The sequence below is a fragment of the Tetrao urogallus genome, assembly GCF_951394365.1.
Source record: "Tetrao urogallus genome assembly, chromosome: 7".
NCBI classification, from domain to species: Eukaryota; Metazoa; Chordata; class Aves; order Galliformes; family Phasianidae; genus Tetrao; species Tetrao urogallus.
In genome coordinates this window covers 8,878,958-8,895,882 of record NC_136820.1, presented here as the reverse complement: position 1 = coordinate 8,895,882, position 16,925 = coordinate 8,878,958, and the positions used below count along the sequence as shown (strand labels likewise).

The 16,925-nt window shown below is 36.5% G+C and overlaps 1 protein-coding gene across 1 annotated transcript in view; it reads right to left on the bottom strand.

The window, feature by feature from the left end:
- The window catches only part of ULK4 (unc-51 like kinase 4), a gene marked incomplete at its 3' end in the record, with an annotated part of 210,418 nt that overhangs the window by 126,571 nt on the left and 66,922 nt on the right, over positions 1-16,925 (bottom strand). Inside the window, exons 27-29 of the mRNA XM_079538560.1 lie at positions 11,658-11,709; positions 11,414-11,558; positions 5,667-5,759 (exon numbers count right to left, since the gene is read on the bottom strand). Coding sequence (XP_079394686.1) covers positions 5,667-5,759; positions 11,414-11,558; positions 11,658-11,709 — 290 coding nt within the window. The remainder of the gene's footprint in view (positions 1-5,666; positions 5,760-11,413; positions 11,559-11,657; positions 11,710-16,925) is intronic.

Below are 16,925 nucleotides of genomic sequence, written 5' to 3'. Positions count from 1 at the left end.
ATCAGACCACACAGAGGGAGAATGACTTTGTCACTTGATTTTTTTAACTCATCGTCTGACAAAATTATATACATTTCACCAGCGATTCCAGATATAATTTAGGTACAAAAGAACTTCATGTAAATTCTGCAAATAAAAAAGCACTGAAATCTGTTTTTGTAAAACTGGACTTTGCAGTAAGTGTACATAATTCATATTTTCCAATAGAGAAAAAATAAACACAGCTATTTTTCATCCATTCCTATAATAAATAAGCTTGGTTGGTTCAAACAGCAGTATTTTTGTTTGCAAGGAACACAATGTGATTTGCCTTAAATTGAGGTGTCAGTAGGAGAGGTCATAGAATAAATTAAAAAAAATTTACAGAGGCATCATAAGAATGAGAAAGCATTCACTCAAGTGTTGAAAAAGAACTGGAGAAGAAAACAGATAAGCTGTGATAATGTATAGGTAGTTATGTACTTTTTTTCCTTGTCTAAAACACCCCGCTTTCATTTGAAGAAAGATTTAAAAGGCAGAAAACATGACATCGAGTACTCTTTAGGGAAAAGCCAGAAATGAAGAAAACCCTGTGTGCTACAGACATTCTAAGCTGAACAAATGAGTAGAAACTACTTTAAAGAATAACAGTAGTAGGCAAGCACAAAGCAACTGGCAAGACATTCATTTTAAAGCAACAAAGCAAAAAATCCACAACAGGTCTTTTAAGAAATCAGTCAGCATGTGGGCAAAGGAGAGCTAGTAGATGCAATGTCCTTGGACTTTCAAAATGTATTTTATAAAGCCCCCTACCAAAGGCTCTTAAAACGTAGACAGGACTGCTCAGATTGCAAAAGGTACTGCTAAAGTCAAAAGTATGCTAGATATTTATGAAGTAGTGTGCCCATCTTCTTCAGTGCAAGACCTTGATAGCATCGAATTAGGCAGCAAGCTCCAGATGAAACAAACACAAAGGAAAACCCTAACGAAAACAAATCTTTCTATGCTGCTGGTTACGCTATGGAACGTTCGTGAATGTTGTAAGTTATTTGTCAAGTCATTTCTTTTGGAGCCACGTAAATGAAATGACAGTAGCTATTATCTATAGAACATGTCTTTCCTAGTGCTTCTAGAAAGAACAACTCACAGGTGGCTGAAAGAGCCTGTAGAGAACACTGACACATGCTTGCCTTTTTCCTTGTCTTCCATGTTTTAGATTTGCTTCATGCTGAACAGGGAGTTTGAGGTAGAACAGAATTTGCTGAAGCCTACAACTCCAATTCTACTATCCTAACCAGCCTACCCCTCCTCATTATTTACATATTTTTTAATTCTTATTTACATACCAAACATTTCCTATTGAAATAAAAAACTGGAAATGAATGGCATTTTCTCCCATTTAAAGCTTTATGGTAAAAGAGCAAATACGTGAGCCTTACAGTATGGCATCTTTGAACAGCTGACTTCACAATAACAACTTCAAAGAGTCACTTCACACTTTTAAAATGGAGAGTCAGCAATTGATCAGCAATACATAAAGAGGAAACAGAATTACAGGTATAAGGTTAATAGCTCATTTCTTTACTAAAGGAAAGCCCTAATAAAACGCAACACTAAGGAGCTGTGTTTTACATTAAAGGTGGTGATTAGCATTGCAGTCAGTACATGACTAGACTATGAGAACTCACTTGCAATAATGAACTCTGACCACTGGCTTTGATATGCATTACAGTGATGTGTGAGCTGACAGTGGAGTTATTAGCTGATGCTCATTTCCAGAGTTTATTTCTGGGTCTTCCTGACTCAAGTTATTCAATAAAGCAGTGCATATGCAAATCTTATAACAAAGTATAGAAATCACAGATACCACATGAATTCTTTGCTGTTTTGTATCAGTATTATTTATCTAAGAAGAAAATAAGGTTTTCCATAGCCCATAGATGTTAAACTAGTGCAATAAGGATCACGTCCAAAATGCACATAAATACGGACCAAAGTTTTACTAAAACTGTCTCTCAATCTACATTGTGATTTTCTCACTGATGTTGTACACTTCCAAAACACAACGTATAATGTATATGGCAAGTTGACAGACACAGAAAAGACAAGACACCTAATGACAGCGACCTCTTTGAATCAGATCTTATACTGTTGAAGACGTTTGCTCCCACAGTGAAGAGTTCAATTTCTTATCTAAGTAAAATATACCAGAAATAACACCCCAAGGGAAAAGAAAACCTAATGGAAATTTTTAGTAATTTAGATAAGAAACATTCATGATTTAAGCTACTTGTCCCCTTAATTTCAGCAATTTCTTTTAAAAATCATCCATTTTAAAATAGCTAAAAGCAAACTCCACAATTACCGTTTTGGCCTTGAAGTCCACATTTTTAACATAAAATATTAAAATAACATTTTAATATTTTTAACATAATATTTAACATAAAATATTAAAAATTATCGAAAAAACAAGGCAATAGGATTTTAGAAGAGCTCTAACAATACTATCAACAATCCTTACGGACAGACTAGTAGCCTTAATACAAGCATAAAATATGCAATTATATGGGAACTGCTGCATCACAGCCTGAACCACTGATTGACCACCTGAGGTGAGCACTGAGTCAGCCATGGAGCACAGGTGAAGGCAATTCAGCTGTGTGATGGAAGGGCTGGAGCCTGGCTGCACCTCTCCTAGACCCATTTAAGAGCTGACTGCCATGGGGAAGGATCTTTGGGGGAAGATCCCTCCTTTGGATTACTCCAGTAAGCCTAGGACAAGTGTAAGCCCCTTATCTATTATTTTTGCTGTAATAACCTACTTAGCCAAGCTCTCTTATTTATTTCTTAATTATAACACATCATTAATTACACAGCAATCAAGGGACAAATGCCATTTAAAATTCATCCTTCCACTATGTGGCATTTTCTTACTAAACAAATACTAAGTATTTATAAAACTACTGTTGCATGGTATAAGAGGTATACAAGCAAAACACTAGATTCATGAATGAGTATAAATAACCCTTGAGAAGAAAAATGAACAACAACAAAACACTCACTTCCCACAAAACAGAGTTTTGTATCTTTGGATGTTCATATATTCAAAAACTAAAGGCCCTTACTGAAACATATTAAAGGTCGTGGGGTTTTTTGTTACTTTAGCTGGGCTTTTTGTGATTTGTGTGATTTTACCACCTCACATGTGCAGGAACTTACCTTTGTGAGAGATACAATTCTGCAGAACATTAGTGGGATATAGCTAGAACTCCATTGCTAAATTGAAAAGCAATAGAGTGGAATGGCTCCTGTACTACACAGTGTTAAAAATAACCCTAGAAGTAGAGCAATAATAAATACTACAAAGTATTTTTTGTATTCTTATACATGTTAAATACTGAAGACATTTAAAATATACTTAGTATGCAACATTATATCATCACATTATATCATCACAATCACATTATTGTATTTTAAGACATTAAAATACAATACTTGAATATCTGTGCTGTTGTTACACTGAAGTGTTCAATAATGCTCAAAAGATGATTTGAAGCTTTTCCACTGGGATTGTTACAAGTCTGTTGACTTACAGTGTCAGCTATGAACAAATGAGACTAACATTGGAGTGCATCTCTTCAAATGTTAAAATACAAATTCCTCAAATGTTCACATCTCTATTGGGAAACACATAGGAAACTGAGAATGATGGAAAAAAGAAAAGAGATAAGCATGAGGAGCAAGCAAGAAATACGCTAAGATTAAAGAAGAGAGAGGGAGAAAAAAAATGAATTAGTTTAGCTACTTTATGGCACAAACAAATACAATAATCCTCACCCTCATCCCAATTCACTCTTATTTTGAAATAAGGTAACTTGTTGCATCTAAAAATAGCTGTTAAGTGCTAATTTAACTTTTCATCATTTTTCAGCAATCTTTTTTGCTACTACCATTTCTTTCCCCCCATTAAATGAAGTCAAAGGAAAAAGCTTTCATTGTAGGAAGACATGGATGAAGTATGAAGTTAGAGAAAACAGACTTGATAAGAAGTGATCCTTCATCACTATCAACAGTACTAAAATATAGTAGCTTTCCTCACAGAGACATTTAACCCCAAAAGATTTGTGTCCAGTTTTACTCATAAACTACCCATTACAATAGTCGCAGATTCTTTCCACATGCCTACTGAAAGGCAAAAGAGAGCAAATGTTCACTGAGCTACACACGTACCCACTTTTTAGCCACCAAACCAACATAGAATCAATTGTCACCTAGTGTTCATTACAGCATGTGCATGCTTCCAGCTTTCTTTGGTAGAATTTTGTGGAAACATGAATATATGATGCATTTTTGTCACAGGTTTGATGTATGGGCTAATTTCAGAGAAGCCAAAGAATCCAGAAAACAACAGATGAGAGAACAGCAGAAACTCTGCTCACTCAGAAATCGAGCAAAACAAATTATTCAGTGAAAGTTGGCTGGTAAGACACACAAGAATGATCACTGATGTGTTATTACTTGGATAATAGCTGATCCTTAGATAACAGTACCAAATACAGTAGTAGCTAAAATTATTAGTAGTTCACTGGATACCCACAGTTATCTTTAATAACACCAAGAAAAGAACTTCTCCTGGCTGCTATACCTTGATGAGCATGCATCCATTGACTACCTATATTAAGCATAATGGCAGGCACACAGAGCTCTCAAAGAGTATTCATTAGACAGAGGAAGAATGCTATTATCACATCCAGCATTCTGGCTACAGAAATATTTTATTGTAAAATAATTAGAATATCTGTAGGTTAATACTAAAAATAGAAAGCTTTACCATTTGTGTTGAGCATAAAAGCTTGCAGCAGCATAATCAGACTGCATACGATAAAAACAGAATTAAATACTACCTTCTCTGTATTCAAGCTTTTTAAAATCTCAAGCAACTCAATTTCCTAGTTGATTTTTAGTCTACTCAGTACACTAAAAGCACCAAAATAATACCATAAAAGACCAAAAATGATGTCCTCATATTTTGCAATAAAAGCAGTGGGAGAACAATTAAAATTCTTTTTTTGTATGCTTTTCTTGTTTTTTAAATGTTGTGTTCATTTTAATCAATCAAAACAAGACAGTATGGCATGCTGTGACTTCTAAACTGTAACACTATCTGACACCATAAAAATCAGTGAATGCAAAAAGGACCCAATTTTCTGGGAGATCAGAGAAAATGAATAGCTATGTGTTCCATCACAGCCTAAACAGTGGAACAACAGGAAGGAGACTCTAAGATGTCTTGAAACATACTGAGTGTGCCTATACTAAATGTCTCACAGTATTATCTTAGATATGCAGGAACTTAAAGAGGATAGTGTATTTGCAGAGGAACTAAATATCTTTTAAGTCACTTAAAAGGTATTAACATGTTAAAAAACATTTTAAACAATAACTTTAAGATTTCTATGATTTTAATACAGATTTAGCATATGAAATATTAAAGACAATCAGACTTGTATAATAGTAGCTCAAAAGCCATAAGTTATGTTCTATCTCAAATTTCCTACACATTTTCTACATCTCCTCAGTGTCAGTCAACAGAGTAATAACAGTGAGATCTACATTACTGCTAAGTCCTAATTGAATGAACTACGCTGAAACAAGTCAGAACAGCAAAGAGTAGATAATTATACCACCTCACAGAAGAAGGGCTGTGTTCAGTCAGGGCCACCAACAGCTTCAGAGCATACAGTGGTACTGGGTCTGGAGTCATCAGGATATGTTCATACCTAAAGGGGGAAAGTGAAGCAACATTTTAAAACACAGCACCAAGAGCTGTGTGTTAATAAGTTTATTACAAATACAACAATTTCATATTTCAAATTTCATAATAGCCACAGTAGAAAAACAACGCTGTTAGAAAGCTCATGAAACAATGAACAAGACCAACTTACAAGTAGGATTTAAAAACAGCTTCAGATTAACTTTTAAAACAGCATTAATAAAAGAACTAACGGGTTTTTCCATATGGAGATAACCAAGCCTCACAGTATTAGCCAGAAGGACCATCAATCAACACACACATGATTAAAAGCTACTTTTTTGCTTAAATATTTATTTTTTTCTCAAATATTTTACTTGAGGAATATTTGCATTGAGCTCTGTATTTTATTTCAAGTTTAATTCAATATTGTTTTAATTATGGCATACTTGCATTACCCAAGTGACATGGAACAGAACAACACAGAAATAACATTTACCAAGAGCCACAGTATTCAAGATAATACTACAAGATAAACACCCATGAAACATTTCAAAATATCATCTCCTGGATACCTTGATGTAATACTATAATATAATGGAAAACACAGCAATAACAGCAGGGAAGCAAAGTCCTCAGCTGCAGCAAATGAGGACAAGCTCAAAAGCAGCAGCCATTAACACAGAACCAAAGGAAAAAAAAAGCTGCTTACCTTAGGAAGGCCTCAGCTAAGCAGGGGTCTCCAGCAAGATACCCTCACCTCCACTACCAGCCCTTAAATGAGTTCTGGGAAGGGGTGGATCCTGGCTCCAGCCCTTCCAATCACTCAGGTTCATTACTTGCACCTGAGCTCCCCTGGTTTGGCCCTGCCTTCCCACCAGGTGGTCAATCAAGGTTCAGGCTGTGACTCAGCAGTTCCACTACACTTGGTAAAGAAAAAGGAAAACAGGCTGCTGATAAACAAAATGGACCTTGCTGTTGTTGCCTGTTTTCCAATAATGCTCATTCAATAAACAGGATTGTTTTTATCTTTTTAAAATCATAGGAGGGCAAGAGGATGATGATGGCAGAGAGAGAGATGTCAGCTTAAAGGAGACAGATGCAACCATATCAAAACTTGTAATCTGATTATAAGCAGAACATGTGGAAGTTAACAGAAGAGAAAGCACAGATGTGTTGGTTTGTAAGAGAAAAACATGAAGAATTAATCAATAAATCATGATTTGTAAGAAGACACGGTAGATCATCATATTTTGAGCACCAAAATGCTTCCCTAACGTTTTTCCTTTTTGGGTTCTGGTGAAGGAGGGAGGAGGAGGTGTAAAAATCAAGGAAATTGATGAGAAACGTGCTTCACATGTTGAAATTCCTCATCATGACTAAATGAGGAACCTGCATCACCTGTCACCAAGCTGGCACGTACTTTCTATGGTATGCCAGCTCTTCCATGGAACAAAGGTTCCCCCTTTGCACCTCAGCATTCTGATCTGCAAAGGAAAGAAATCTAGAAGGCTACAATGAGATGTGGTACTTTCTGGCTCCATCTCTCATCTGGATGACTCTCAGACATGAAGGGTCGAGCACTCCAGTTCCACACTCTTGATGCAGCCTGTGGGATTTCGTTCAGAAGAGACAAATATTCCCACACAAGCACACAGCCTACAAGCAGTACCTCACAGCTTCTCTGTATTAGCCTAAATGTGCTGCCATAGACTTGTAAAGCACTCACATGCTGGAGAACCTATGTTACTGGCCAATGACTAGACAATGTTAGCTTCATGTTTCTGGCAACCAGAATTTCTCCTTTACAAACAACAGATTTCAGCTACTGAAGGAAAACTGTTTCTCACTGGTAATTAAAAATTCCCTTTCCTCATAAAAGGAGAAAATACCATGATGCATTAGTGAACGCTGATGCTGGAACGCTGCACGCATGCAGTACGTATTCCTACCAAGCATGAAGGAACTATCTGCTTTTTTTTTTTTTTTTTTTGCAGGATCTACAACAAAATGTTCTGAGATAAGCAAAGGCGCTATATGGTGACTTGGGAATCAGAAGTCTTCGGCTCACTTAGTAAGATGAAGATTTAGCACTCAAAAATGTTAATTCTTAACAGTAATAATGCATCAGGCGTACTAGCTTGAAACTCTGACATTACTTGTTTTATACAAACATGTATGTTTATATAAATACACTTGTTTTTCTTATGCCAATATCTTCTCTAAATCGAGTCCACTTAAAACTCTTTAAAGCCTTCTGTGTATTCCATCTGAGAGAGATTATTACTATTCTGCACACTTAGCATCATAATTCCTTGGAGTTCAAAAAATGAGTCTTATTTAATTCCCTCTTACATCAAACTCTGTTTTTTCCCCAAAGATAATTAGAAAAAAATACAGAAGGAGCAGTGATCTAACAAACCAAACACCACCTGAGAAAGCACAGATTACCAACGTGAATTTCTTAGCAATTAATGTAAACACATTTCCTGAGTAAAGGTCATTATCAACTATGAATACGTGAATCTGCCATGAAAGGGAAATGTTCTGTGCATAAAGACTTTACTAAATGAATGAGTTCACCCAGTGGTTTTCCAGCCCCTTCAAAATGCAAACTCACTGAGTAACAGCAGTTTCAAAGAGCATTTTATAATGGTTCTCCTAGCAATATGACCACAAAGAGTTTAGTCAGTCTTCTCCACAAGTGACAAGCGGACCTAAGGGTTGTAAAATATGGATTCTCTTAAGCTCTTAAAAAACTAAACATTTTATCTACACATTATCTCAAATTATCCAGTATTTTCTACTTGCAGAATTGGCTTGACAGTCTGCTTGGAACAAGATACATACTCTTTGAAATGAAATAAAACCTTTTTTTTTTTTTTAATAAACACATTCTTCTCCTGTCATTGGCTCAAATTAACTATGTTGAATAAGTAGGAAAATTAATAATTAAATGAGAAAAAGATGGCATTTGAATTTCTGATTTAAAAAAAATATGAATCAGAAATAGAAAATAAATGAGGACATTCTTTTTATAGAAGAAAGTTTCATTTTGGTTAAGGGATGCTCAGAAAAACGACTGCTCAGTGAGGTGAGATGAAATGACAGTTTCACTTGAACGAAATCCTCTGAGCAAGTTAATCTTTTGATCTTCAAATGTACAAACATTCAGTGGAAGAACTATCTTACTGACTGTGCAAAGATGTGAAAAAAGTAGTAATCGCTTTTTTGTCCTGCATTTCTCTCAAAAAGATTACAATTTATATTCATGCAGAATGACCAAAATTCTACTCCATGGGTCACTTTTACATTTAAACAAATTGCATTGTTAAGCTTAGATGCTCCTCAATGGCTCTCAGTTATTAAAAAGCAGGGTTCCAGAGTGCTCAGGTACAGCCATTGCATTCCTCCTCTCATGTTCTGATTGCCCTCCAGCTGAGTCACATCCTGTCACATCCTTTGTCCAAGAACAGAAAAGCTGAACAACTTCAGCAAACACCTCTTCAGTCTCCAAACACAGGCCATCACTCCCTTTACCTTCTATCCCAGAGTCTTCCTGCAACTCTTACTTCTTGGGGTAGAGATTTATGTTATATCTTTAAGCATAAGTCTGAATCTAATCTTAGACCTCCCTCTGTAGTTTGGAGCCAGTGCCCTTTGCATTCAGATTCTTTTGAGAACTGCAGATACCATACAAGAATTCATTCCTACCTCCCATAAATATTTTCTGATCCATACCTAAAACATTACTGAACAAGACTTATCTTTAGTATCTTCTTGATATTCAAAGCAGTTGATTTGATCTTCTCTTGGTCTCCTTTTCTAATATCTCTCAAAACAGTTTTGAGACTTTCAAATCAAAACTGAGTTTTCCATTAGTCTTTCAATGCTTTTTGTTCCATCTGTGCTTTCTTGCACTGATTACCTGCTCCCCAAAGCTGAATGCATTTACTAAGCATTAGCTCAACCTACATGTTCAAGTAATGTATTGTACACAACACTAGTTGATTCTTTCTGAATTATATATTCTTCCACTGTGTTCCTAAACTGGAGTAAAATTTGTTTATAACTAGTTCCAATATATTTAAATTATCATAACCTTAAATATTTTTAAGATAATCTCTAAATGCTTTTCAAATACAAGTATCATCATCTCCACTGGTGACATAAAGGAACTGATTCAGGAAATATTTAAAATAAGCCTGGAACCAAGATTCTGAGCTACTGCAAGACCCTTTTAACACATCTACAATACATATCCAAAGATATTTCACAGCTGTATTCTCCAAAGTACAACTGCATTTAGTTTCAGACTGGAAAGGTCTGCCACCCAATTGAGCTAATGAGCAGAAGAAACTGCAGTACATTGCTTGTTTTCTTTCTAGTTCGCAGTTGGGACAACCCCTCCCTCAGTTCAGTGAGAAAACATTTTATAAGATGGGCACATCTTCAAAGGGCAAGTTTCAAAGCAGACAGAAGCTGGGCTTGCTTGACTCAGACTCTTCCCAATCTGAAGAAAATTATGTCAGCTTTTAATAATGCATAAAACTCTATTCTTTAATAATATTTCTACTTTCAATTTTAACCCATATTAATAAATCCCATGTTTTCAAGTGAAGAAATAGTGTGAAAAAGGTGTGAAAATAAACTTCTCTATACATCTGTGACTTCCTTCCCATTCTCTCACAAAGGAAATACTACACATCCTGCATGTACTAAACTTTAATCCTCAGACTGTAAGAATGTGAGTCAATTAGCAAGAGACAGCCTCATTTATATGGAAGACACTAAGTTTCTGATCATAATCCAGCATCCATTCCTCTGCCCTTCTACCACTTACTTAATGTAAGGGTGGGGAACAATTTCCTCATTTAAGGCAGTGAAGTATTGACAGCTACTAACTTCTGAGGACCACACATTAAAATACACTGTAACATTATCCTGGAATAGTGTGAAAGATAACTGAAGGCTCATCTTTACTGTACTCATCCTATGTCTGTGTTTTCTCTCCCTCTACTGAGATGTGATATGTATACACAAGAATAACATACGGAGCTCTCTTTATGCTCACCTGCAAGCCATTTTGAAATGACAGCCCTCCTTTTACCGCATGCCATATAAATCAAGTTCCAGGTCACAGCTGGCCCACAGGCTGTAGTTTCATAGACTGGAGTAGGGTTTTATTCCTGCTTGGGGCAGCAGGAAGGACAGCAATTTAGAGGCAATAAACTTTGAGTGAATCATGGAGGACTAATCCATCATGTTCTTTTCCAGTTTCCAAAGTTATAAGCCATTGCATATGATCTCTCAACATCTTCCAGGAGGGCACAGTATCCAAAATACAATTGAATTATTCCAATTTCATCAGTTGAACAAGGAGAATATATTTAAATCACAGCTAGGGAAACTTGCTTCACTACAAGAGTAGCCAGAGGCACAGTATCACCAAGATGCAAAAATGAGTGTCAGACAGAAACCGTGTTTGTGTTACATACAACCAAGTACTGAATAAACCTAGGAGAAAGATGTTTCTGGGCAGAGAACTCTGACAGTAGTTAAAAGCCATTCCTTTTTTTCATTTTGCCACTTAAACATGAAACTGGCATTTAAAACAAATATGCTGTCAAAATGGATTGAATATCAAGTTTTCTCCCACTGAAACAGCAATGTTGTACTTACTGAGGCAGCAATGAATCTCTAATGAGAGACAGAAGCTTCCTGTTTGAGTCGAGGCTCTCCTCTTTCTCCTCAGCCATAACCTTGTGGTTTAAGAGTAGTGATGTGGTTTCTGAGAGCAACCGCAAACTGAAGAGTCTCCATTCCACTTGAAAATAAAGGTGCCAAGAATGTGACCACACTGAAGTTTAATTAAAACAAAATGTGGAATTCATGCAAACTGTAGATGACGTGGCTATATACTTACCATTCTGACTGTGGACCAAAGAAACTAGTGGTGGGAGGATGCAGCCTTCAACCTAAAAGAGAGAATTAAAAAAAAATCTGGCTTAGATTATTCACAGGGGAAAAAAAAAGAATAAAAGACATGTATCTGTATTCATTCCACTGTCAGAGTCCTTAATCAAAGAGGTGAGTAATCATAGAAATTCATCCATAATCACACTTATAAAGCCACAAAGTAATTTTATCCCTGGTTTGTAAAGTTGCAGACAGTAAAGTATTTACACAGAAAAAAAAACAGTGCGTTTGCTAGAATTTTCTGAGAGTGAATTTTAATTTATAATATCAGATTCAGTGCAGATGTAAAAAAAAGTAACCAAAAAGAGCATGGGCGCATCTACTAGTCCCAGTGTTTTAATCCATAAGCTAGAAATCAAGTAGAACAAAGAAGAAACATGAAGCAGGGCCAGTGGCGCAATGGATAACGCGTCTGACTACGGATCAGAAGATTCTAGGTTCGACTCCTGGCTGGCTCGGCTGCTCATTTTGCCCAGAGATGCGGTCATGGAAGCCCCATGCGCAGAGACACCCAAGGTCAGGCTGGAGCAGACTCTGAGCGACCTGTCCCTGTTGTCCCTGCTGTGGGCGTCCCTGTTCTCACTGCAGGGGACTTGGACTACGTGACCCCTAAGTGTCTCCTTCACCTCAAATGGTTCTATGATCTTAAGGAACATCCCTCTTAAAGAAACCTGTGTACAGCTAAAACGTATCAGGAAAGACTTACTAGCTCTAATGCAATATAGTCAACCTTAGTAGAAAGTCTTGAGAAAACTTTAACTTCTTCATTTCAGGTAATATACAGATTTTCATTAAAATTTAAGTTTACAGAGTCAAGATTTGAACTACGGAGGAAAAAAAACCTCAGTAAATTCTTTATTAATTGTGAGTTAATCTGAATTACAGATTAATCATGTGTCATAGTCAGCTTAGTGACATTTGAAATCAGATCAGTTTTATATATTTAAAAATAAATAAACAGAGTACTTATGTATTTTATCTAATACGAAACAGCACTAAGTCATCAGTGAAATAACATTTACACCAGGCTTTAGAGATTTCAATATGGAGGAGAAGCAAAAAATTAAATAACTGTGTGAAAAATTGGAATGACGTATTTCCATATGACTACAATGTCAAGACATTTACTGTGATAACTTAGACCCAATCCTTTGTCTAGTATAGCCTTCAGATCAAGTAAAAAGCCACAATCTGAAGAAAACTGTTTTTCCTACTTCTGGGGGCCTGAAATAGAATTCAAAAGCAAAAGAAAAGAAATATTATGGAAAATACCGCTCATTAATTCTGTTAATTCCAGACAGAGATCATTTGAAGGGATAGGTCCTAAATTCTCAAGGGTAGCCAGTCTCCACTGCTTTGCAGAATTAAGAGGTTTAGAATCAAAATACAGATCCCCTGCTGCTTGTTAATGATCAGTTCAGATCTTCAATTGATATTGGTTCAGAAAGGTAAGCATCATGGATGCACAGCTTACCTTTGGAATTATCGATATACATGAAATTACTAGGTAGGCTTTTACTACACCACAAATAGGATTTGGTGCAATATATAGCTTATAATTCCCTATAAGTTTTGATTTATTGATTAACCTCTAGAAGATACAACTCTAGAGTTATGCAGCTACTATAAAGAAAAAGCCAGAGAAGATTAAAACATAATGAAGAAGGGTTACTAAATGAAACAAGACTCCAGTCAGCAGTACCTAGAGCCACTCTAGTTAATTATTTCCTTGTTAGTTGGTGGTCTCTGGTAAACGAATCCCCAGCTTTCAAGGATTCATTTAGTCTTCGGCTTTTTTTCACTTCCGAAAAAACTACCAAAAGATGCCTTTGTTACATACTTTCAATAAAAGAGGTAAAGGTCTCTGCTTGAGGTATGGCAATCAATCTTCACTTGCAAGCACAGATAGCCTTAATATCCATATAGGTAATGATGTAGCATAGATGTAGCATAGATGCTTTTGTAAGCATTATCATTTTGAAATATTTCCCAGTCCTTTCAGTCAATAGGTAATACGATAAAAAATAAAACTTCATTGCACTCTAGCAGATCCATTTGTGCAGGTTTCTAAACTGTTTTGCAAATGGCAATTTACCATTTATATAACAAACCTGTGAGGCAAAAAATGTATGCACTTCAGGTCATTTGATCCAAAAATCTGTTCAATCTACTGCAAAGTTTCTCAAATGAAAAGGTTAATTTAAGTAGTAAACCAGAGAAGAAAAGCGAAAGAGCATCTCTAATTTTTCTGAAGCAACATACAAATGCGGAATATTGAAAATCATTTAGCAGCAGCATGAACTCGGAATTACGCCGATTAAGATGGCAGCACACAGCAGTATGATACAACTTGAATTTTGATAAACTTTCATTTTCATACAGTATTAACAGTAGTCTTCCTACATAGACCACAGACTCACAGAGTGGAAGGTGTTGGAAGGGACCTCTGGAGATCATCTTCTAGTTCAACATCCTGCTAATGCAGGTTCCCTACAGTAGGTCTCACAGGAAAACGTTCAGGCAGGTTTTGAATACTTCCAGAGAAGGAGACTCCACAGCCTCGTTGGGCAGCCTTTTCTCTGTTACCCTCACAGTAAAGAAGTTATTACTTGTGTTCACGTGGAACTTCCTGCTTTCCAGTTTGTGTCCACTGCTGCTTTCCTGTCACTCTTGACACCTGCCCTTCAGATATTTATAAGAGTTGAGAAAAGATGCCCCCTCAGTCTTCTCCAGGCTGAACAGCCCCACATCTCTCAGCCTTTCCTCAAAAGGGAGATAAATGCTCCAGCCTCTTCATCATCTCTGAGCCCATAACTGGACTGTCTCCAGAAATTCCCTGTCTTTCTTGAACTGAGGAGCCCAGAATTGGATGTGACCTCACTGGGCTAGAGTAGAGGGGTAGGATCACCTCCTCCAACCTAATGTAGTAAAGCCGTTTTGTTTTCCAAGATAAACATATTGTAACTGTCATTGTAAAGAACACGCTTTAGGTCTTAAATAATTTTAGTAGCTTTTTCTGACCTTTTCATAACACAAAACCCATTTTTGGCAAATAAACAGTTCCGACTGGCATTCTCCACAGCAGGTGCTCGTCGCAATCAGTTTGCTGCAGGGGCACTATTTCTGTGGAGAATTATTTTGTGACGCAACAGCACACCAGAATGTACATGGTGAAGGGACTATTAAATTGTATATTAACATCCAGTTCAGCTTTATACTTCCTAACTCTGCAGCCCCTCTCTATTCTTCATGCCATTCAGGTCACTGAATCTGCTGTGGGTTTTTTGTTCTTTTTTTTTTTAACTAGAGTGCGCACAAATTTGAAAACAAGATATGAATGTCAGCTGGAGTGTAAAGAAGACATAACAATATTGTATCCAGTACTTGAAAATAATTTTAATTAATGAATCAGCAAATTGCATGAGTTTCTGGAAGCTTTGTATAAGAAGCATGCTATTACTCTTTTGGTACTCTCACAGAGATTCAAACAAAGAATACTGATGTAATGATTCATTTTTTCTTCTTTTAAATGGCTGCTGAAGTATTTGGAGTCAAATCTCCACGTAAGTGAAGGTATTCAGACATTTTTCTAACTTCCTAAGCTGAAGCTGTATCAGTGCTTTTGCATTTAATACAGCTTACTAACCTCTCTGATAAATTTGTCCAATCCTATCCAAATTGTATTCATACTGCTAGCACGTGCAATACCTACAGCACAGAATTCCACATGACAGCTGTGCCTTACAGAAAGACTCTTCTTTATTTTAAAACATCTGCCTACTTACCTGATACCCACTAGAAAATCATGAACAGTTATTTTTAATTTGTCTTTCTCATTCCATTCATTATTTTATATGTTCTTCTTCCACTTGCAAGCTACAAGCTGAAGTTCTTATCTATTCAATTCTGCCCTGCATCACCAAGATGTACTTTTTCTTGTTCCCTTTGAGAATAATTGACCACAGCTGTATTCAACATCCAGGATCTGAAGGCACCATGGACTTGCCCTAGCACAGTGATGTTTTCTGCTTTTCTCTCTGGTCTTTTGCCAATCATTTCTCGTAATCTAGCTACCTTTCTGATTATGGCTGAGCATTAAGTCACTGTTCTCATAGAAAAAACTATGCTCAAAAATAGACAGAATAGTTACAAGTAGTTTAGAGCCTGACATTATGTATGCATAATTGGAATGATTTTCCTTAAATGCATTGCTTGACATTTATCAGTATTGAATTGCATGTCATTATGTTATCCTTCCAGTCAGCATCTTGAAAACCTTTTGCAACTCTTCTGTCAGTTTTGGTTTTCACTACTGCAAATAATGTAGCAGTATCAGGCAGCTCCCTCACCTCACAACTCATGCCTTTCTCTTTATTACTTATAAATAGCACATGCTACAACACAGATCCCTGTAAAGCATTTTCCTTCACATACCTAAATTTTTAACAGTGATCTCTATTCTCTACTTAGTGACTTTTAACAACCTAAAAATAACTGATGAGTCAGAAGATAAGAGGGAAGGTTCACTGGTGGATTTTAAGACTCTTTGGTGCACGAGTGTTAAAAACTTTTTGGAAATCCAAGTTCAATATCCAAAATCACAACACCATCTTAATGCAGATTCCTGCAAGAAAAACTCTACTAGCAAGGTCTGAGCTCCCAGCAGAAGCTGTGCTCACTCTTCCACATTTTCATCAACCTCACAAATCAGATCTTGACACAATTTTATGATTTCTATTGTTGATATTCCACATTACAACATCATGTAATGCATGGGGAGTTGAAGAGTTAATGTTTCAGTTCCGTGGGTTGTCAGTATTTCTGGGTACCTGGTTCTCAGAAGAGAAGAAGAACTACATCTCCCAAAAGACTTCATGTTTCTGCTGTCATTTTCTGAGCAATTTTATCTTTCCTTCTGAACAGAAGTCATTAGATTGCCCCTTTCTTTTACAGCTCATCTCTGCGATATGTGTTCCCTCGCCATCTCACCCTCGGCATTAGCATAAGGCCTTTGGTTTTGGACATTCTCTTTCATTTATTTGATTGACCAGCTTTGATTCCAATCAAATTGTATTACACTGTTATCTTGCATTTCAGTATCATATTCAGTAAATTAGTTTTCTCTCTTAGCTCGTTGCAGCTATTTTGTTTTCAGGCCAATCTCCCTACGTTCTCTTATCCCTCTTTCCCTATCTTGGGGCATGGGTCCGTGGGT